Consider the following 23682-nt stretch of genomic DNA (forward strand, 5'->3'; position numbering starts at 1 on the left):
AGGGTGTTTATCAGTTTCCATGTCCTCATCCCACTAGATTATCAATAGCACCCTCTAGTTGGAATAACCAAAAATGTCTCCAGACATTACTAAATGTCTTGAAGGCAAAGGAATCACCTCTCACTCCACAGAGCCATTGCCTTAGTTAAACGATGTCCTTACTATTAATCACCTGTATTAGGGCAAGAGATCCCACCTGAACCTCCCACCCAGGATGGTGAAGTGAAGAAGTGAACGTATTAGTTATTCAGTTGTGCCTGATTCTTTGTGACCCCATGGACTGTAGCCCTCCTCTGTCCATGGAATTCTTTAGGCAAGAAAACTGGAGTGGATAGCAATTTCCTTCTATAGGGAATCTTCCCAACCCAGGGACTGAACCCAGGTCTCCACTGGAGGCAGATTCCTTACTGTCTGAGTCACCAAGGAAGCCCCACCCAGGACAATACCTCTTCCCTATTCTTCACAGTCCTTACAGTTTTAGTTTTCTCCAGTATAAAATCTAGTTATCTCTGCTGCTGCTGCTGCTGCTAAGTCCCTCCAGTCGTGTCCGACTCTGTGTGACCCCAGAGACAGCAGCCCACCAGGCTCCCCCGTCCCTGGGATTCTCCAGGCAAGAACACTGGAGTGGGTTGCCATTTCCTTCTCCAATGCATGAAAGTAAAGAGTGAAAGTGAAGTCGCTCAGTCGTGTCTGACTCTTAGTGACCCCATGGACTGCAGCCACCAGGCTCCTCTGTCCATGGGATTTTCCAGGCAGAAGTACTGGAGTGGGGTGCCACTAGTTATCTCTAATGTAGCTTAAAAATGGTATTATCTTTCCTCTACTTACCTCGCCAGCTTCCTACCCCCAGCTATACTGAATTCCTTGCAGTTGTCTGAAAGATGGATGAAAGTTAGAAAAAGTGTTAGTCAGAAGTGTTAAGTACACTAGCATTTTAAAAGATAAAAGCAAAACTCCTAGAATGTTTTATATATAGAATATGAGTAAGCATGTACTTTGTGAAACATAGACAGAATTGTGTTAAATATACATAGTAAGTTAGTAAACTATAAGGCATACCAAAGTTAAAATAAATAAAAAATATGGAACAGAGCATCACTTACAGTCAAATAGGAATGGAAAAACAAAGATATGAATAATTATGCCATCTCTAGGATGACAGCTATGTCACCCCTAAATCAGTCATCCACAGGCAATACTTAGTATGGTCTCATACATGTGCTATCCAAGAAATGCAAATAAAACACATGTCTGCTCCTCAGGCTAATTAGTAAGCTCTGGTTGTGACCAAGCATGTTTCCCTTTATATATCCAACAGAGCACACATGGTGGAAGTGGGTTAACCCCAGAGTTACCTGGATGTGATCCACTATGAACCTGAAGCCTAGAGAATGCAAAGCACATGGCAAACCATATGCACAGATAATCTAGCAGCTTAGTTTTTCCCACTAGTTCTTTTCAGAATTGATAGTAATTAGCAAAATGAACCAACTTAGGTTCTATTTCCATTAATGAAAGTGTCATTAGAGTGGCAGTTTTTTACCATGGTGCACACTGCTATGAATTTTACATTCATGATCTTATGTCATGTTTAGTCACAGCATCCACTGCTACTGGGCTTCCCTGGTCGCTCAGTAGTAAAGATCTGCCTGCCAATGCAGCAGACGCGGGTTTGATCCCTGGGTCAAGAAGCCCCCTGCAGAAAGAAATAACAACCCACAGCAGTATTTTTGCCTGGGAAATCCCATGGACAGAGAGAGGAACCTGGCATGCTACAGTCCATAGGGTTGCAAAGAGTCAGACATGACTAAGCAACTAAACAACAAACAGAGCAGGTGTGTGCCATTACCCCAAAGGACTTTCCACCTGTGGGCCTCCCTGCTGTGACCTTAACCCCAGCCCTCATAAGCATATCATCAGTGGCAAAGGCTGATGTGGCAAACACATGAACACTGTATAACTCATAACTCAGCTGACGCCGCCCTTCCACTTGCCTGCACCATAGTCTAAGCGTGTCAATTTATCCCAAATCTTTCCCCTTGCTTTTTGCTGGATATTTAATTTAATCTCCTTCCAGAATACTCTTGCTTTAGAACCTCTCATTTTATCCTCTTGATATCCTTTTGTTTCTACAGTTGTGGTTTTAGCTATTTATCCTTCTGTCTCATTAGTGTATGAGCTCTTTGAGAACAGGAATAAAATTTCATCCTTTTTTTCTCATTATAACTTAGCAAAGTGCTAAGTTACTTAGCAAAGTAACTACTAAAAGAACTACTGACCTACAGACACAGTTGAGGAGGTTACCCATTGTTCTTGCCTTTCTCCCATTCTTAGTTTCCAAGATTGGTGTAAATCAGGGAGTGGCAAAATCCTGCTTAGCTTCAAAGCAGTAAGGAGGTGTTCAGTTCAGTTAAGTTCAGTTGCTCAGTCATGTCCAACTCTTTGCAGCCCCATGAATTGTAGCACGCTAGGCCTCCCTGTCCATCACCAACTCCCGGAGCTTACTCAAACTCATGTCCACTGAGTCGGTGATGCCATCTAGCCATCTCATCCTCTGTCGTCCCCTTCTCCTCCTGCCCCCAATCCCTCCCAGCATCAGGGTCTTTTCAAATGAGTCAACTCTTCACATGAGGTGGCCAAAGTATTGGAGTTTCAGATTCAGCATCAGTGCCTCCAATGAACACCCAGGCTTCATCAATACATGAACTATGAACTTCCAGATGTTCAAGCTGGTTTTAGAAAAGGCAGAGGAACCAGAGATCAAATTGCCAACATCTGCTGGATCATCGAAAAAGCAAAACAGTTCCAGAAAAACATTGACTTCTGCTTTATTGACTATGCCAAAGCCTTTGACTGTGTGGATCACAATAAACTGTGGAAAAGACTGAAAGAGATGGGAATACCAGACCACCTGATCTGCCTCTTGAGAAACTTGTATGCAGGTCAGGAAGCCACAGTTAGAACTGGACATGGAACAACAGACTGGTTCCAAATAGGAAAAGGAGTACGTCAAGGCTGTATATTGTCACCTGCTTATTTAACTTATATGCAGAGTACATCATGAGAAACGCTGGGCTGGAAGAAGCACAAGCTGGAATCAAGATTGCCAGGAGAAATATCAATAACCTCAGATATGTAGATGACACCACCCTTATGGCAGAAAGTGAAGAGGAACTAAAAAGCCTCTTGATGAAAATGAAAGAGGAGAGTGAAAAAGTTGGCTTGAAGCTCAAATTCAGAAAACTAAGGAGGTGTTAGGAAGAACAATAGATTCACTGCAGAAAACAACCGACAGTAGGTGTTCCTTGGTGGCTGAGTAGTAAAAAAAAAAAAAAATCTGCCTGTAATACAGGACATGTGGCAGGAGCTAAGGGTTTCATCCCTGGATCCAGAAAATCTCCTGGAGAAGGAAATGGCAACCCACTCCAGTATTCTTGCTGGGATAATCCCATGGACAGAGGAGCCTGGTGGGCTAGAGTCCATGGGGTCACCAAAGAGTGGGACAAGACTTAGCAACTAGAACAACAATCAAGAACATTTTGGCTTTGGTGGCTCTTATTTCCCTGACCCAGTTTTTCACTTAGCTGTGTTAGGGTTCACAAGGGGCTCATAGCGAATAGTTAAAATATGGCCCATTGTGGTGACCTGACAAACAAGGAATAAAGTCATAGTGGCCACATTGCCCTGGTGGGCATTCTGTTTCTCCCGTATGGCAATATCCTGTTTTTCCCTGCTGGTACCAGTTTCTCAAGACTACCTGACGACCCCAACAGTGAGACTCCTTCAACTACATGACCACAAGACCCCAGCGGCTGACTAAAGATAAACTGAGGCCCCCTCCCTCTGGGGCACAATTTCCCATCACTAGGGTATAAGAAGCATTGGCTTTAAAAAGAGGGCACTGGTTTTTCTCTAAGGCCAGTCTCTTTCTTCTTTCTTCCTATAATAAATCTTTCTCTGCCTGACTGCCTTGCTTTCTCTCTTTTTCTCCACTTTTGCCTTATAGGCTAGTTAGTGAGGCAGGGCAGGGTGGGACGGGGGTCCTCCTACCCCTACCTGAAAATATTTGAAGGCTTAGCCCCTTAGCTAAGAGATGGAGGGCCCTCAAAAATTCCAGGTGAATAAATCTGCTTTAAAAATTCACTTCAGTTCAGTAGCTCAACTCTCTGAAACCACATGGGCTGCAGCACGCCAGGCTTCCCTGTCCATCACCAACACTCGGAGCTTACTCAAACTCATGTCCATCGAGTTGGTGATGCCATCCAACCATCTCATTCTCTGTCGTCTCCTTCTCCTCCCGCCTTCAATCTTTTCCAGCATCATTGTCTCTTCCAGTGAGTCAGTTCTTCCCATCAGGTGGCCAAAGTATTGGAGTTTCAGTTTCAGCATCAGTCTTCAGTGATCAATGCCAAGAAATAGAGGAAAACAATAGAATGGGAAAGACTAGAGATCTCTTCAAGAAAATTAGAAATACCAAGGGAACATTTCATGCAAAGATGGGCTCAATAAAGAACAGAAATGGTATGGACCTAACAGAAGCAGAAGATATGAAGAAGAGATGGCAAGAATACACAGAAGAACTTTACAAAAAAGATCATCATGACCCAGATAACCACAATGCTGTGATCACTCACCTAGAGCCAGACATCCTGGAATGTGAAGTCAAGTGGGCCTTAGAAAGCATCACTACGAACAAAGCTAGTGGAGGTGATGGAATTTCAGTTGAGCTATTTCAAATCCTGAAAGATGATGCTGTGAAAGTGCTGCACTCAATATGCCAGCAAATTTGGAAAACTCAGCAGTGGCCACAGGACTGGAAAAGGTCAGTTTTCATTCCAATCCCAAAGGAAGGCAATGCCAAAGAAATGTTCAAACTACCTCATAATTGCACTCATCTCACACGCTAGCAAAGTAATGCTCAAAATTCTCCAAGCCAGGCTTTAAAAATTAATGAGCTCCTAATTGGTACAGACAATAAGGATACAAGAAAGACAACACTTTTTGTTCTCCTCAGAAAATTTGCAAGTGTCTTCCTGGTTCCTACACGAAGCGTGCATGCTTCATCCCTTCAGTCCTGTCCAACCCTTTCCGACCCAACGGACCGTACCCCACCAGACTCCTCTGTCGATGGGATTCTCCAGGCAAGAACACTCGAGCGGGTTGCCATGCCTTTTCCAAGCGATCTTCCTAACTCAGGGATCGAACCCACGTCTTTTATGTCTCCTGCATTAGTAGGCGGGTTCTTTACCATTAGCGCCGCCTGGGAGGCCTCCTATTTCACTCGAAGTAATAAACAGCTATTCTCATAGTTTATAATGGGATTCCCAGGTGGCGCTAGTGGTAAAGAGACAGAAGGAATAAGGGTTCGATCCTTCGTTCAGGAAAAGCCCCTGGAGGAGAAATGGGAACCCACTCCAGTATCCTCGCCTGAAGAATCCCATGGACAGAGGGACCAGCAGGTTACAGTTCACCGAGTCACAAAGAGTCGGACACGACTGAGCCAGTGAGCATACACATTCTTATAGTTTATAACAAAGGGGATGCATTTTGGAATATATTTCGCTTGAATTAAGTAAATCATAAAATGGGAGACCTCATACAGAGGGCCTTCTTAAGGTGTTTTGAATTCATTCACTTCTTCAGGGATTAGGAGGCTTGAGGTGCAAAGATTCTGCGTCACGCACAGACGTAGAAACTCGCGAACACAACTCAAGTTAGCGGAACTTGCATCTTGGTAAAGTTGACCCTAAGCACAATTCCCTAATGTCAAAGGAAAAAAAAAAAAATTCCGTCAGCATCTGAAGCAACTATTGCCTCACCTTGAATCATTCGCCAATTCATGCCGCCCCGCCCTTTCCGCCCCGGAGGCCGCCAAGCTCTGTTCCCCTCTAGACTTCTTTAGGGCCTCTCTTTATGGTAGCGCTGAGCCTCTCTAGCCTCCCTCGCCGTTCTCTCGGTGGTAAACTCCAGGAAGTGTTGAAAAGCGCGTACCCAGGCCATTCTCAGAGGCGGCGGTTATGGTGCGCACTGGGTCGGTGGAGAGCTCGAGCTAAAGGTAAACAGGGGATAGAGGGGAGGGTCTGGGGCGTGGAGACGCGTTTCTGGGTGGGAGCGGGGCTCGGGCCGGCTGAGGGAGGGTCCCAAAGCAGAGGAGGGGGAGCACGTTGGACACGTGAGGGGAATTTTCAGCTGCGTTCTTGGGGCCTTCCGCGGCCTGCGGCCCTGCAGCGACCCCTTCTCCCTCCGGTCGATCTGCGGCCCCTTGTGTCGAAGTCAAGCACGGTTCCTGTCGACTCCGCGGGTTGTCGCCTCTCTTGGGGAGACCTGGAGCCGTCCTAATTTTGACTTAAGGTTTGTCTTATTTAGAGGAGAGCTTTTGTGGCTTAGAACCCCATCCACTGCTCTTTGGGTTTTATTTTTTAAATCAGAACCTTCCTAGTCCTAGCTGTTTGGTTGAGGCTGGAGGTCGAATAGTATTCTTTTCTCCATCCCGGTAGCATGAACATAATAGGGGCTCATACGCTGGATCTGGTGGCTTACAACATTCTCAAACAGCTGGTGAAAAGTAGGGTAGTTATGCATGCAATGCAGGAGACCCCGGTTCGATTCCTGGGTCGGGAAGATCCCCTGGAGAAGGGATAGGCTACCCTCTCCAGTATTCTTCGGCTTCCCTTGTGGCTCAGCTGGTAAAGAATCTTCCAGCAGTGCGGGAAACCCCGGTTGGATCCCTGGTTGGGAAGATCCCCTGGAAAAGGGAAGGGCTACCCACTCCAATATTCTGGCTTGGAGAATTCTATGGGCTGTATACTCAATGGGGTCGCAGAGAGTCTGACACGACTAAGCGACTTTCACTTTTTAAAACAATACTTTTACCTTTACAATCTTGTTCTTAGCAAGACTTCCCATACTTTGTCATTCCTAAAATGTTTTAGTTTCCTAGAGGGGAATCATTTATTGAAAAATATAAAAGATGAAACTTTTAAGTTGCGTGATAGTGGAGTAGGTATTCCCAGGCTCAGTTTTTGGAAGGAAGGAGGTTGGGATTCTAATCAGGCTAAAGAAACTGTTGCTTGGCAGATGGCTCAGTGGTAGAAACCGCCCGCCAATGCAGGAGATGCAGGTTGGTCTCTGGGTTGGAAGGATCCCTTGGAGAAGAAAATGGCAACCCACTCCAGTAGTCTTGCCTGGAAAATCCCAGACAGAGGAGTCTGTTGAGCTACAGTCCACAGGGTCACAAAAGAAAGTTAGTTAGTTTGTTGACTAACTCAACAAAGAAAGTGTTAAGGACTTTAAACTACTGCTCCAAAGAGAAGAAGCCCCGGGAAGGGGGTGTGGGAGGAATGCCATCACTGTGCTTGTGACCACAGGATTGAAATTGGGATAGTTGCAGGATCCTGAGCATCTGGTTATACTGATTTGGGGGCGATTCAGCCTTCTCCGTGTGAGATTCTGGCAGTTTGAGGAACATGGATTCATTCGAAAGAAGCTACAGCTGTAACAGGACCCAGATGATTCCTGGCCCTCATGGAGCTTAGTATGTAATGGAAAAAACTAACAGGAAAGAAGAAAGCCAGTGATGAGTGCTATAAAAAGGGAAGTCCCTGAACTTCCTTCTTCTTTTTACTTAAGTGATATAGAAAATAACACCATATAGCTCCTGTCTTCCAACAGCTGAGAAGTAATAGAGGCAAAGTTTCAAACAGAGGAAAAAGAATCTGTAACAATAGAATTTGGGTAAGGCATGCCAGAAAGATGAATATGGGCACACTGTCTTGAAGGATTAATTAGCATTGCCTGGCTTTCCGAGCATAGAGAACAGTGAAAGTGAGAGTCGTGCAATCATGTCCGCCTTCTTCCGGGGATCTTCCCAACCCAGGGATGGAACCCAGGTCTCCTGCATTGCAGGAGGATTCTTTACCAGCTGAGCCACCAGGGAAGCCCCAATATGAAGACTTAAAATGTAACAGAAATTTTCAGGTAGTGTAGTTTGACCTGCATTGTGTGATGTTTGAACCAATAATGCCATGCTCAGTGTCCAGACGTTTGTTTTCTAGGAAGAGGTGAGTGTTTTCCACACATTAGCTTACAATTCAAGGTCACAATCACTTACCCAACATCTATATTGAGTATTAAGTTAATTGTGGTTGTTGTTCAGTCCCTAAGTCTTGTCTGACTCTTACGCAACCCCATGGACTGTAGCCTGCCAGGCTCCTCTGTTCATGGGATTTCCCAGGCAAGAATACTGGAGTAGGTTGCCATTTCCTTCTCCATAGTATTATAAGTAGTATTAAGTACTGTTAATTAATCTGTTTAAAAAAACTGAAGTACTGTTAAAAAATTAAAGTATTGTTCATCTCCAGGAGTAGTTAGTAGTGCTTGACAGTTTTGACCACATCCAGAATTCAGATAAAATAAAGAGAGCTTTACTCATTCGTCTTGGTCTGTAAACCATCCCTCAGTTGTTGAATTCGAAGTATTCTGTTCTCTTTGACCTTTAAGGACCCTAGGAATAGAGACAAATCACAAATGGAGTTTAGAGACCTGAAAGGTTTGCTGAGTTGTTCCCAATACGAGCACTGTGCAGTATATCAAAGTCTTAGTCGTTCTTGCAATAAAGTGTTAGTCGTCTCCAACTTTTTGCGACCCCTTGGACTGTAGTCTGCCAGGCTCCTTTGTCCGTGGGATTTCCCAGACAAGAATCCTGGAGTGGGTTGCCATTTCCTTCAGGGGATCTTCCAGACCCATGGGTTGAACCTGGGTCTCTCACATTATAGGCAGAATCTTTACCACCTGAGCCACCAGGGGAACATTATTGTGCAATAAATAGATGGGACTTATTGTTTTAATCCAGTCACCCCACCCCTATGTGGTTCATTTCATCTCCTTACATTTAAAGTGATTATTGATAGGTATGTGTGTTCAGTGCAGTTAGTTCAGTCACTCATTCGAGTCCAACGCTTTGTGACCCCATGAACTGCAGCATAGCAGGCCTCCCTGTCCATCACCAACTCCCAGAGTTTACCATACTCATGTCTATTGAGTCAGTGATGCCATCCAACCATCTCATCCTCTGTCGTCCCCTTCTCCTCCCTCCTTCAGTCTTTCCCAGCATCAAGGTCTTTTCACATGAGTCAGTTCTTTGAATTAGGTGGCCAAAGTTTTGGAGTTGCAGCTTCAGCATCAGTTCTTCCAATGAACACTCAGGACTGATCTCCTTTAGGATGGACTGGTTGTATCTCTTTGCAGTCCAAGGGAATCTCAAGAATCTTCTCCAACACCACACTTCAAAAGCATCAATTCTTCTGTGCTCAGCTTTCTTTATAGTCCAACTCTCACATCCATACATGACTACTGGAAAAACCATAGCCTTGACTAGACGGACCTTTGTTGACAAAGTAATGTCTCTACTTCTTAATACGCTTTCTAGGTTGGTCATAACTGTCCTTCCAAGGAGGAAGCATCTTTTAATTTCATGGCTGCAGGTTCCATCTGCAGTGATTTTGGAGCCCAAGAAAATAAAGTCTCTCACAGTTTTCCCATCTGTTTGCCATGAAGTGATGGGACCAGATGCCATGATCTTCGTTTTCTGAATGTTGAGCCTTAAGCCAACTTTTTCACTCTTTTCTTTCACTTTCATCAAGAGGCTCTTCAGTTCTTCTTCACTTTCTGCCATAAGGGTGGTGTCATCTGCATATCTGAGGTTATTGCTATTTCTTTCAGCAATCTTGATTCCAGCTTGTGCTTCCTCTAGCCCAGCGTTTCTCATGATGTACTGTGCATATAAGTTAAATAAGCAGTGTGACAATATACAGCCTTGACATACTCCTTTTTCTATTTGGAACCAGTCTGTTATTCCGTGTCCAGTTCTAACTGTTGCTTCCTGACCTGCATACAGATTTCTGAGGAGGCAGGTCATGTGCTCTGGTATTCCCATCTCTTAAAGAATTTTCCACAGTTTATTGTGATCCACACAGTCAGAGGCTTTGGCATAGTCAGTAAAGCAGAAATAGATGTTTTTCGGGAACTCTCTTGCTTTTTCGATGATCCAGCAGATGTTGGCAATTTGATCTCTGGTTCCTCTGCCTTTTCTAAAACCAGCTTGAAATCTGGAAGTTCAGGGTTCATGTATTGTTGAATCCTGGCTTGTAGAATTTTGAGCATTACTTTGCTCGCGTGTGAGATGAGTACAATTGTGCGACAGTTTGAACATTCTTTGGCATTGCCTTCTTTAGGGATTGGAATGAAAACTGACCTTTTCCATGTACCTATTGCCGTTCTGTTGATTGTTTCTGGTTGTTTTTGTAGTTCTTCTCTTGGTCTCTCCTCTAGTGGTTTGATGATTTATTTTTTCAGTGTTACTTTTGGATTTCTTTCTGGTTTTTGTGTATCTGTTGTAGGTTTGTGGTTACCATAGGTTCATATATATTGACATATAATAATAACGTGTGTGTGCACATATATATATATATAAATTCCCAAGCATGCGTGCTAAGTCACTTCAGTCGTGTCGGACTCTGTGCAACCCTGTGGACTATAGCCCGCCAGGCTCCTCTGTCCATAGGATACTGCACGCAAAAACACTGGAGTGGGTTGCCATGCCCTCTTCCAGGGGATCTTCCTGACCCAGGGATCAAACCCGCATGTCTCCCTGGTACCTTAGACTGCAGCTACAGTTTCAGAAGTTCTCTGATCATTTGGCAGGCTCTTTAGGGTTAGTAAATGGATTCCCTTCATGATAGTGTAGGTGCCCTTGAAACAGCTGCTTTTTTGCTCTGTCCCAGGATGGGCAAGTCTGTGTACAGGCTCCTCAATGATATTCCTCCCTGCTGAAGACCCTTGTGGGGGATGGGTTTCCCATCAACACCATGTCTCTGTCTCTTTTACCCATCCTGTGTGATCCCTCTATCACTTGCTCTGCAGCCCTCAGTATTTCTTCAGCAGGAATTGATCTGTATGTAGGTACAAATTCAGCATGTTCATGTGAAGAGATAAGTTCAGGGTCTTCTACACTGTCATCTTTGACTGGATACTGTGGACTGTGTTATTGTCTGAAGTTTACTTTATGGTGCCTGGGTCTTGAGATTTAAGACTATTTCACTTAGCCATTTAACCCTTCTCTTGGTACCCATTCACATGTCCTATAGGTAGTATTTGAGGATAATGGGCACAAAAAGTTGACAGTTGCAAGAGGCATGACGTGTGTGTGCACTCTCTGGTGTGCACGCACCCAGGCCTGAAACTGCTGATTTGCATAGGAGGGGTGAATGGAATTATTATTATTATTTTATTAAATAAAAGATAAATGGGAAAATGCCTTATAAATTGTCCCTATACTGAAAAAAGACATTTTTCATGAAAGGGAAAGATTCTTAAAAGTTGACCTAAAAATACATTTAAGTTTTTTGTTTGGTTAAAGTTCCTCTTAATGTGATTTTTTTCCTACTAACTTCAAGAGTGGTAACAAAGCACAGGCTGTATTAGGGAACTTGGCACATTGGAACGTATTGTCATATCTCCCCTATAGTTCGGGGAAGAAAACAATGAGTTCCCTAATTATTTCCCGTGTCCCTCTGCTGTGTTAGTGGTAGTGATGATTGTGATGGTGCTGCTTTAACCCCCGTAGGAGGCCTGTGATCGGGTCCTAGAGCTCATGGGATTAGGAAAACCTGCTAGCATTGTGGCCTTGTTTGAGGCCACTTCTTCAGTGCACCTACCCTACCTACCTTAGAGTTGGGTAATGGATAGCAAGAGAAAATGCTTAAAACTTACTTCAAGGGATCTAGAAAAGATAATTTAAGTTTAAAAACCAAACTGGTAGATTAAAAGAACAGATTGGAAATGGCCATTGCGAAGAGTCAGGGTGGGCAAAGTGGGTGAAAAGGGGGTCAGAGCGTCCAGACTCCAGCTGTAAATAAGTAGTGGGGTGACGTCCAGCTGGATGACTAACTAGTAATTCTGTACTGCATGTTTAAAAGCTGCTGAGGGAGTAGACTTTAACAGTTTTCATCAAAGAGAGAGAAATTTCTAACTGTGGTGACAGATATTAACTAAACTTACTGTGTGGATCATTTTGCAATATGTACAAATACTGCATTGTTTCATCTGAAACTAATATAATGTGTCAATACCTCAGTTTTTTAAAAAGGCGTATTCCCTGAGCTGTCAGTGTTCACATCATATGAGGAGCAAATATCCAGTACTTGTGTTTACTACCTCAGGTACAGAAGAATGAAGTCTAACAAATCTATATTTACTTCTTTCTCTCTCCACTCTTCTGGGAGTGCTATAAAAATATTGAAAGTTAATCTTAGAATCACAAAACATACTCTGTTTAGTTACTCTGTTTAGAAAGTATTGGCAGTTCTAAAGCAAGAGAAAATTGAGAATGCAGAACTTTTTAAAGAAAGGGTCAAATAATAAAATCCGGAGTTAGTAGGGAGAGACTTTATTGAAAGCATTATTGCCAGAGGGGAAAAGAGATTATTGCAGTGGAAAGAATTCTCTGACCAAAAGATTTACCAGCTTCTCAGGGGAGGAGTAAACAGTGCTTGGAACAGAACTGCTTGGTCTGATTGTAGATCCCAGATTGTTTTAGCCTGAGGCCAGCTTTTTCTCTGGAGGGATTCCTTGCTGGCTCTGGCCGAGGTTATACCAAAGTTCAGGGGCCTAGAGGAAGGAGAGAAACTTAAAATATGGTTAGCTATATTTTTCCAATTTTGTTCCAGTTGATTATTTCAGCAAGCAATTCAGCTAATTACTCACAAATTTATAAATGAGACAATGGGGATTTGGAGGTCCTTTGTTCTGGTCATAGGTAAACAGTGGGATGTTCTTGAGTCTTACAGAAGCCATACAGAGAGTAGGAGGGTTTCTTTAGGCAGGCCTGTTCAAGAACCAGTAGTACAGGTCTCAGGTAAAATTTAACTTGTTAAAAGGCATTTTTCTATTTGAAGTGGAAAATGTACAAATAAAGTTCATTGGAACATTTATATAGGAAGGCCTTAGGATACTCATTGACATTCAGGAATTAATAATCCTACATCACTCAGTGTAGTTTGAAAGTACTTACAGACCGATCTCACTTGTACCATAGTGAAATTTTCCTGAAAGAGGGGTAGGGAGGGGAGGGTGGAAAACCAATCTAAAGTAATCAGGTCTAAATGAACACGTTTAGGGCTTATTTGGTATATGGTTTACATCCAGTCCCATAAGAAGCTGGTTTTTGTTTTTTTTTTCCTTCTGTGAGAAATACTAGATATTGTGCTGGTCTAAGTGACTTGGCTGGAGCAAATTAAACTTTTCCTATGTTTAATGTATTTTCCATTAAAAAAAAAGAGGGAGGAAGTAAAATTGTGACTGTGACACTGGTATAAAATCAGTAGTGCCTGGTTTTTATTTTCCTTATTAACAAGGGGATTGGTAAAATGTTATAACCAGTTCAAATGATAGAACAGACACATTTATTGATCAGGAATATTGAAATAAATGAGCAAGTAGAGGCAAAACTGTCTTCTTCCACAGTGGGCCAGGGGAGTCAGTTGTACCTCTAACAGAATTTACCAGAATATGGACAAGAATTGTTCTGCATTGCTGTTAGTTACATACAGTTGTCAGGTGTAAAATAGCTCAAAGGCAGCGAAAGATGCAGAGCTCTCCTGTAATCAGAATGTGACAACCTGAAGGTTGTACTCTCAACAGTGCAGTTTTCCACTGAAGCCAGGTATTTTTCTCCAAATCTAGTTTATGAAATTTACAGCTCCCTCTCCCCCTCTCAAATAATCTTCCCTTAAGTATCAGACTTCCTAGAAGGCAAGTGCATGTCTGTATGTGTTTCTTACTCTTTTTTGGTGTATTCTGTAAATATAGAAGATGCTTGGTGAATGTTCTGTTAATTGAATTATCTATAGTAGTGCATCTCAAACTGTAATGTGCTTATGTATCATCTGGGGATTTATTTTTTGAATGAGATTCTAATTCACTGAGCCCACTGAGATCTCTCTTTTCTCATAAGTTCCCTGCTGATGCTAGTACTAGTTCATGGACAATAAATAGTAATGTATTTAAGGAAGACATTGTGCTGTGTTGTGCTCATTCACTTCAGTCGTGTCTGACTCTTTGCCACCCTATGGGTGCTAGCCCGACGGGCTCCTCTGTCCACGGTATTCTCCAGGCAAGAATACTGGAGTGGGTTGCCATGCACTCTGCCAGGGGATCGTCCCAACCCAGGGATGGAACCCATTTCTCTTATGTCTACTGTATTGGTGGGCAGGTTCTTTACCACTCGTGTCACTTGGGAAGCCTTGGCAAACATAGCACCATGCTGCAAGTGAGGAGAAGGCAGTGGCGCCCCACTCCAGTACTCTTGCCTGGAAAATCCCATGGGCGGAGGAGCCTGGTGGGCTGCAGTCCTTGGGGTTGCAAAGAGTTGGACACGACTGAGTGACTTCACTTTCACTTTTCACTTTCATGCATTGGAGAAGGAAATGGCAGCCCACTCCAGTGTTCTTGCATGGAGAATCCCAGGGACGGGGGAGCCTGGTGGGCTGCCATCTATGGGGTCGCACAGAGTTGGACACGGCTGAAGTGACTTAGCAGTAGCAGCAGCAAGTGAAGAGAACAACATGAGGCTACTAGAATACCACTTGAAGGAAAAAAAAAATACTAATTGTGGGTGACATTGCCAGAGCACAGGCCTAAGTGAGCAGAAGAAACAGTTGCTTGGAAACAAATTCTGAGAACTCATATTAGAATCTTAGCCTAAGGGAGGGGAAGAGAAGGGAGAACATTGGGAGTTACTACAGGGGAGGAGTAACCAGAGGGGGTAGGTGTTAGAAAGCAGGCAGCAGCCACTGAAATCAATGCCTGAAATTTTGTGCTTCTTGAGCTAACCTTTTTCTTTTTCATTTTTTAAAGCAGTGTTTGAATGTAAAACTGCTTTGATTCAGGTGTGTGCACTTTTATCATGACAGTTTCACTCAAGTGAATGGTTCCAGTATGCCATTGAGCTTTAAGCAGTGTGAAAAATACTTTTTGTACTGCAACTGGTCTTGTCTTCTTTCAGACGGGGCACTTTAATTTTTACCTGAGGAGGTCCTGTAATTTGTTCATCGGTGGTAGTTCAGCTTTCTTTTAACAGCACAGAAGAGGTGGGAGATAATGTGGAACTGGCACCAAAGAAAGATCTCTACGTACTAGAAGATGGGGAGAGGGAAGGCACGGTAAATGAGGCTGCCAAGTTTAGCAAATAAAACATAGGAGGAAACCCAGTTAAATTTTAACTTCAGAGAAGCAACAAATGACTTTTTAGCAATATTTGTGATATAATTTAAATTGTTTATGCATTATCTAAAATTCAAATTTAACTGAGCATCCTGTATTTTATCTAATAGTAAATAATTCTACCCTAACAGTGATACCTGAGAGATCCCACACATTGTTCTAATGATAATAGCTTTATAGTAAATAAATTTCTTATTTTGATTTCCTTCAAGATTATCTTGGCTTTCTTGAACCTTTACACTTCCATAGACTAGCTTCCTAAATTCTGGGTGGTGGGGGATTTGTGGAATACCTGGTGAAATTTGGTTTAGAATCATACTGAATTTATAGATAAATTCCTGTAGAATTGACATATTTACTATAGTCACACTTGCCATGATTGCTTTCTTATGTTTTTGTAGGCTTTTGGTAAATGTCTTTCTATTCCTTGCTTGCTAAGAGTTTTCTTTTTATTATGCAGGCCTTGCATTTTCTCAAATGCTTTTTCAGCTTCTCAGATAAAATTTTTGCAGCACAAATCTGACTGTCTTTAATGTTTTTCTCTAGGGTGATCTGCTAGAGAGTGATCTCTAGGTGAAAATCAGAAAGGAAATTTACTATAATCAAGCATGATGGATCCATGTTCGGTTGGAGTCCAGCTTCGAACCACAAATGAGTGCCATAAAACCTATTATACTCGTCATACAGGTTTCAAGACTTTGCAAGAATTGTCATCAAATGACATGCTTCTACTTCAGTTGAGAACTGGAATGACACTTTCTGGGAACAATACAATCTGCTTCCATCATGCAAAAGTTTACATCGACAGATTTGAGGATTTGCAGAAGTCATGTTGTGACCCATTTAACATACACAAAAAACTAGCCAAAAAAAATTTACATGTAATTGATTTAGATGATGCCACTTTTCTGAGTGCAAAATTTGGAAGACAGCTTGTACCTGGTTGGAAGCTTTGTCCAAAATGTACACAGATAATCAATGGAAGTGTGGATGTTGATTCTGAAGACCGGCAGAAAAGAAAACCTGACTCAGACGTATGTAGAGTCGATTTTTTCTCTGCTACTTCTACAATGTAGGGTTTTATTTAATTATAAAGAAATCATTTATATCACTTTATTACAGTTGGCCCTTAAACAACACAGGTTTGAACTGTGCAGGTCCACTTATATGTGGACTTCTTTCAGTCAGTACAGCACTATTACAATCTGTGGTTGGTTGAATCCAAAGACGCGAGGGCCAACTCTGGGACTGGAGCAGCAGCCTAGCATTTTGGTATCCAGAACTGATAGTGGGACCAATTCCACTAGAATATCAAGGGATGGACTTGAATGCAGTGAATGTAAAGTTGGGGAGGTGAAAATAGATGATGTTTTCTAAATATTTGTGGAAACCCAGATTGTATGGTAAAGAGAGTTGGCTTGGGGAAAGAATAATATAATATTCCCTAGACTTTCAAGCGGCAACTCCTAGTGCTCAGACATTCTGGCATTGCCAGAGCTTAACAATCTTAGCTCTTTTTCTGATACAGAAGTAACTCAGTGGGTTATGCCTGCCAGCAAGAGTTTGAAATACAGCAGAATGAATTCCCTTTTTTATGAAAGACTTGAAAACTGCTGCTCTAAAAGGAACTTTGTGACTTGAAATAATTGTTTCTTATTTCAGCCTTTCTTTTGACTTTGGCACTATCCCATTCTTATCTGGGTTTTTAAGATGTTTGTGAATTTCCTTTGCGTCTAGCTCTGAATTCTTGTTATGGTCAAGGCTAATTTTAGGACTCCCTACTGTCAGAAAGCATACATTTTTACATTGCAAGTATTAAATATCTTATAACTCTCTTCCTTATTCACATGCCTACATTTAGATTATTTAACCATTATCAGAACAGTTTAAGATTTCATAAAGCTTTCTGGTGTAGAACAAGGACTGGTATGTCAAAGGAGGACTTGTCAAATTTTCTATTTATAAGCAATTTATAATTCTTGCTGCTGGCATATTTTTCTCAATTTTCTCCTTTCTATTATATTAATAAACCAAATTAAAAGATAATTAAAATTTTAAATTATATGTAGTGCTTTTCCTTTGTTATCCCCTCAAAGGCATAGCTCCAGGACCCAGTATAAATTTTGTTACATTTGGGCACTAAAACTTTTTTCTTTCTTTTTTACAAGTTCCAGACTGTCTTCCCGGCTAAGAAATAATCTGGATTAATGTTAAGTGAAATATCTGTGTATGGTTTGATATTAAGATTTGAGTTAATAATTTGTTAACTTTTATTCAGGGAAGAACTGCTAAAGCTTTGAGGTCATTACAATTTGCAAATCCAGGAAAGCAAACTGAATTTGCTCCAGAAACTGGTAAAAGAGAAAAAAGAAGGCTTACCAAAAATGCAACAGCTGGTTCAGACAGGTACACTATGTGTTGTTTAAGTCATATGTTAGCTTGCCTCACATCTGCATTGTTTTCCTATCTTTCTCTTACAGGTTTTGAGTTTTCTGGTTAGATAGTTTAAATTCGATAATCTGGAATTAGTAAGAACCCCCAAGGGTCTCATAGAAAATTAAGGTGTTCCCTTCCACTCTAAAAAAATTTTTTTGTTTCTAAGAAAGTCTCAATGAAGTGCATTTATATAATCTTTTTGGCACAGTAATTAAAATAATTTAAGCACACTATACTTCTTGTAACTAAAATAATTATTTGAAAAGCATTAATACATCAGTTGTATGTCTCTGCTCTATAGGTGGCAACTAAAACAAATTTTGTGAGAATGCAAGGTTGTTTTTTATTTTTTAATGTCTAAAATAGAAATGGGCTTCCCCGGTGGTTCAGTGGTAAAGAATCTGCCTGCAGTGCAGGAACCACAGGAGACATGGGTTTGAGTTGGGGAGATCTGGAGGAGGGCATGGCAACCCACTCCAGTATTCTTGTGTGGAGAATCCCGTGGACAGAGCCTGGCAGACTGTAGTCCATGGGGTGAAAAAGAGCGGGACATGACTGAATGACTTAGGACACATTTTCTAAGAGAAAGAGTCCTTGTATATAGAATGTCCTCAAGCAAGGATTACTTATGCTTCCCTAGTGGCTCAGACGATAAAGAATCTGTCTGCAATGCAGGAGTCCTGGGTTCAATCCCTGGGTTGGGAAGATCCCCTGGAGGAGGGCATGGCAACCCACTCCAGTATTCTTGGCTGGAGAATCCCCATTGACCGAGGAGCCTGGCGGGCTGCAGTCCATGGGGTCAGAGAGAGACAGACATGACTGAACTTCTAAGCATAGCAAAATAGAAACAATTTTGGTGTAGTTAATAGAACGAACATGAAAGCTAAATTGTTTAGAATATGATTTTTTAAATTGAGCATTTCTAAAATACAAATTGACAAAGCAATGTTAGTGTAATCATCCAGAATTATTTTTTATACAGGCCATTATTCCATCTGTGAAGGTTTTCCATTGAGTCATTAGGTGCTTTGAGGCCAGATTTGCTAGTCTGTCAAAGAACAAGAAACAGATTAATTGCAGTATAAAAAACAGCTGGATGGTATACTGTGATAAAAATAAAGCTGTGTTCACAAAGCAGTAAAGAGATTGGTTGCTAATAAAATGCACCACTATTACCTAGTCTTTTCTTTTTGGTAAGGGATAAATAGTTTTAGCAGCTATATTATTATTTTTGGACACATTTCGCCTGCATTCCTTTGGATATGTTTCAACCCTTTACAAGAGAGGGCCTTCTTCTCACAAGCAGTTTGTTAACTGTTAATTGTAGAGTAACTTTGAGTCAGGTAACCCAGGTATCAGTTTGGCAAAGTTTCATCTATAATCCGAAACATTTTATCTCCCTTACATTTTTTTTATTACCCTATTGTCAACTAAATATTCAGAAATGAAATATGCATGAAGTGTGTAACTTGCCTTGTGTTTTGTATTACAGACAGGTGATCCCGGCAAAGAGTAAGGTCTACGATAGCCAGGGTCTCCTGATTTTCAGTGGAATGGACCTCTGTGACTGCCTCGATGAAGACTGCTTAGGCTGTTTCTATGCTTGTCCTGCCTGCGGTTCTACCAAATGTGGTGCCGAATGCCGCTGTGATCGAAAGTGGCTATATGAGCAAATTGAAATCGAAGGAGGAGAAATAATTCATAACAAACATGCTGGATAATTTGTGGTGTCCGATTGTGACCCTTTCTGTATTTCTAAAGTTCTGTAATTCTAAGATACATGTTAAAGTTGGTTTTGCCAAATCACACATATGTACTCAGTGTGCACTAACACTGCCTTTGGGTACCTTAAGATAAATTATTTGATGTCAATTTAGATGGACTGTTTCATTACTCAGCAGTCATCTCTTTGAGCCTTTCTGGGTTAATGTAAAAAAGTAATGTATAGGCAGTCCTCTGTTTGTACAACTCCCATGTCCATAAATTTCCATGGCACTGATACAGTTAAATAAACCAGTTCCTTAACAGCAACAGTTCAAATTTCAGTTACTGTGGTATGTTAACTGTGAGTAGTTCCATGAGGTACGAACTTCCTGCTAGCTGTTAAGCTCTCAAATCAGTATGTAACGCGTGTACTTCAAGGTCAGTGACTGAGTAGTCAGATTACTTCTCAAATCCTGCTAGTGATTCATCGCTGCACGTCTATTACTCAGTTTGTTCAGACAGCAGAGCACGTAGTAGTGGTGTCTCCTTGTCACCCACATGACCTTTCATGTCAGGAGCCACGTTAGGCGTTACTGGCAAAATGGAGGCACGGCCCCAACCCCCTCCTCATCTCGCAGGCACGGCCCCGGGTTGAAGGAGGTAGGCCTTGTGATTCTGACTTGTTCTTTCCCTTCTTCGGTTGAGTTGGCTGGAAAGAATGTTAAGGTGCTTGAGAGAAGCATGAGAAAGCACAAAGCCTTCTACAGTTGTGCCCAGAATATAAAGTAACCATTGACATTTGTTCAAGGATCTTTACAAAGAATGTCCCAGGATGAGCACATAGGCCGCAGCTTGAGGCCAAGGATTGTTGTTTGAGACTTGTTTGTGAGGGAAATATTTATGGCAAAAGTAGTTTGTTGAGTTTAGGGTTTAGAAATAATTAAGAATAGCTAGAAGCCTTTTTCAGAGAAGGCAATGGCACCCCACTCCAGTACTCTTGCCTGGAAAATCCCATGGACAGAGGAGCCTGGTAGGCTGCAGTACATGGGGTTGCTAAAAGTTGGACACGACTGAGCGACTTCACTTTCACTTTTCACTTTCATGCTTTGGAGAAGGCAATGGCAACCCACTCCAGTGTTCTTGCCTGGAGAATCCCAGGGATGGGGGAGCCTGGTGGGCTGCTGTCTATGGGGTCGCACAGAGCTGGACACGACTGAAGAGACTTAGCAGCAGCAGAAGTCTTTTTAAGAGAGAGTGATCTTAAGATACTAGGGGCAAACAGGATTTAGAAAGATAAGAAATAAACAGGAATGTAGCATGAATTACAATGTAATCACAAGTTGAAAGTGAAGTCACTCAGACTCTTTGTGACCCCACGGACTGTAGCCTACCTGGCTTCTCCATCCATGGGATTTTCCAGGCAAGAGTCCTGGAGTGGATGGATTGCCATTTCCTTCTCCAGGGGATCTTCCCTACCCAGGGATTGAACCCGGGTCTACCACATTGTAGGCAGATGCTTTTATCGTCTGAGCCAGGGATGTTAAGTACAGTCAATTTTGGTGGAGGAAGCTAAAAACTTCAAACCTCTGACCTAATGCTTTTGTCAAAGTATAAAAAAGAACCTGAAGCTTGAAATAAACATGTAGGTCCATACTGTGAGTCAGAGACTACATCATCCCCCACTGGCATCACTCACCCATTCAGGCAGATTCCCTGGCTGCTGAAGCTGGACTCCGGCACTTTTACAAAGCGTGTAATCGGAAATGGCCAACAGAGACAAAATTGCAGTCAAGAAATGAAAATGATAAAGCTAGAGGTGAAACATGAATAGATGGGGTTATAGAAGGAATCACTGATCATGGGAATGTTGCCAGTGTTGCTATGCTACAGCCTCTAGATGTGCAGCTAGAGGAACTTGGTGCAAGCAGACTCATCATAAATGAGGGTTGTGATGAAAAGGATGAACATGTCCCAGAGGTAACAAACTTCACATTAAAGCAAACTACAGAGATGGTTCCCAACATTGAAAACACAAACAATAACATAGTGGAAGCTAAACTTCCACATAGAAGTATGAAAATTTGCAGTGGTATAGAAAAGATGCTTTCCCAGTGTCATACGTTACTTAACAAAAAGGCAAGTGTGAGTATTCATGAGTAGTTTTTTTACAATGAAATAGCACTTTAATTCCCAGTGTTTCTGGTATTTTAAATTACAGTATACTAAGTCACATTTTTTTCATTCTTTTACATTTATAACTGACACCTTGTAATATTTTGACATTTTTTTCAAGGTCACACAATGGTAATTCTCTCCATTAATTATTGAATATTTTGATTGACACTAGCACCCATGCAAAGCAAAGACTGCCTATAGGTGAGAATAGTACATACTTCAGGAAAAATCTGATATATCTGAGTAGTTGAACTATTTTAGAAATAATCTCCATTCCATAAACTCCATAATTCCATAAGTGCTAAAATACATCATTTCTTCTCCCCACTTACTCTTTTTAAAAATGTTTTAATACTGTAAACCTTTCATTACTTAGACTGTGTTCTTGGTGAAAATTTGTCCTTGGTGGCAAAAATCTTTCTGTATGTAAAGCATGGATATATATGCAACATTTAAACAGGTACGCCTTACATTAGGCTTCCCAGGTGCTGCAATGGTAAAGAATCCGCCTGCCAGTGCAGGAGATGCAAGACTCGAGTTCAGTCGCTGGGTTGAAAAGACCCGCTGGAGGAGGAAATGGCAACCCACTCCAGTATTCTTACCTGGAAAATTCCACAGAGGAGCCTGCTGCTGCTGCTGCTAAGTCGCTTCAGTCGTGTCTGACTCTGTGCAATCCCATAGACGGCAGCCCACCAGGCTCCCCCGTCCCTGGGATTCTCCAGGCAAGAATACTGGAGTGGGTTGCCATTGCCTTCTCCAATGCATGATAGTGAAAAGTGAAAGTGAAGTCGCTCAGTCATGTCTGACCCTCAGCGACCCCATGGACTGCAGCCTACCAGGCTCCTCCGTCCATGGGATTTTCCAGGCAAGAGTACTGGAGTGGGGTGCCATTGCCTTCAGAGGAGCCTAGCAGGCTACATTCCATGGGGTCACAAAGAGGCGGACATGACTGAGCATGCGTGCACATGCACATACATTTTATCTGTGGTGGTTAATAGGGTGTTGACTAGGATTAAAAGGACTAAAAACAGCTCCATGATGGAGTACTAATGAAGAAAAGTGGAGAAACAGTGGTTGAGATAGAGAATAAATTGTAAGACTAATTTATTAGATAGACTATAAGACCTATCAATGTGTCTAAAACCTTATTGTCTAGACACGTTTTCTGAACTAGGTTTTTATTTTCCCTAAAGATAGTACTTTAGTTTAATCAAATTAGCCTTTTAGCAATTTGAAATACTTTTTAGCTGTTGAAAGATTTATACAGCCAGTTTGATTGAATTGACCAATAGAGGTTTATTTTTACTCCTGTGTACTTTTGGTATGTTTTAAATGACTGATTTTACTTTGATGGAATGCCATTTTCGACCATGGAATTAAATGTCATTTTTAAGTTATAACTGTTCACTGGCCTAGTTATCAGGAATAAACTTTATCAATTCCTTGACCAATATGTTTTTGACAGAGCACTGGCAGAAAGAATATTTTGTCTTCCTAATACTTAAATCCATGGTGGGCTTCCCTGGTGGCTCAGATGGTAAAGATCTGCCTGTAATGCAGGAGGCATGGGTTTGATCCCTGGGATGGGAAGTTCCTCTGGAAAAGGAAATGGCAACCCACTTCAGTATTCTTGCCTGGATAATTTCATGGACAGAGGAGCCTGGCGAGCTTCAGTCTGTGGGGTCGCAAAGAGTCTGACATGACTGAGCAACTAACACTTTCACGTACTTAAGTCAGATGCTGGATTCATTTTTTCATTGAAAGATAATTGCTTTACAGAATTTTGTTTTCTGTCAAACCTCAACATGAATCAACCGTAGGTATACATATATCCCCTCCCTTTGGAATCTCCCTCCCCGTCCCACCCCTCTAGGTTGATATAGAGCCCCTGTTTGAGTTTCCTGGGCCGTACAGCAAATTCCTGTTGGCTATTTATTTTACATATGGTAATGTAAGTTTCCATGTTACTCTTTCCATACATCTCACCCTCTCCTCCCCTCTCCCCATGTCCATAGGTCTATTCTCTGTATATTGTTTCTCTGTAAGTAAATTCTTCAGTACCATTTTTCTAGATTCCATATATGTGCA

General features: G+C 41.9%; 1 protein-coding gene across 4 annotated transcripts; it reads left to right on the plus strand.

Moving 5' to 3' along the window:
• The first annotated feature begins 5913 nt into the window (after positions 1–5913).
• On the plus strand, positions 5914–19746 carry ARL14EP (ARF like GTPase 14 effector protein). Of its 4 annotated transcripts, none has more exons than XM_019975606.2 (4): positions 5914–6055; positions 15826–16313; positions 17558–17685; positions 19208–19746. In XM_019975606.2, the coding sequence occupies exons 2-4, from the start codon at positions 15888–15890 to the stop codon at positions 19434–19436; spliced, it is 783 nt and encodes a 260-aa protein (XP_019831165.1). In that variant the 5' UTR covers positions 5914–6055; positions 15826–15887; the 3' UTR covers positions 19437–19746. The 4 variants fall into 4 exon arrangements, with proteins under 4 accessions (XP_019831165.1, XP_070660087.1, XP_070660085.1 ...); XM_070803986.1 differs by having other exon boundaries at positions 5961–6055; positions 15841–16313; XM_070803984.1 differs by lacking the exon at positions 5914–6055 and adding an exon at positions 6238–6351.
• Positions 19747–23682: the final 3936 nt, after the last annotated feature.

Source organism: Bos indicus, chromosome 15 (assembly GCF_029378745.1).
Source record: "Bos indicus isolate NIAB-ARS_2022 breed Sahiwal x Tharparkar chromosome 15, NIAB-ARS_B.indTharparkar_mat_pri_1.0, whole genome shotgun sequence".
NCBI lineage: Eukaryota > Metazoa > Chordata > Mammalia > Artiodactyla > Bovidae > Bos > Bos indicus.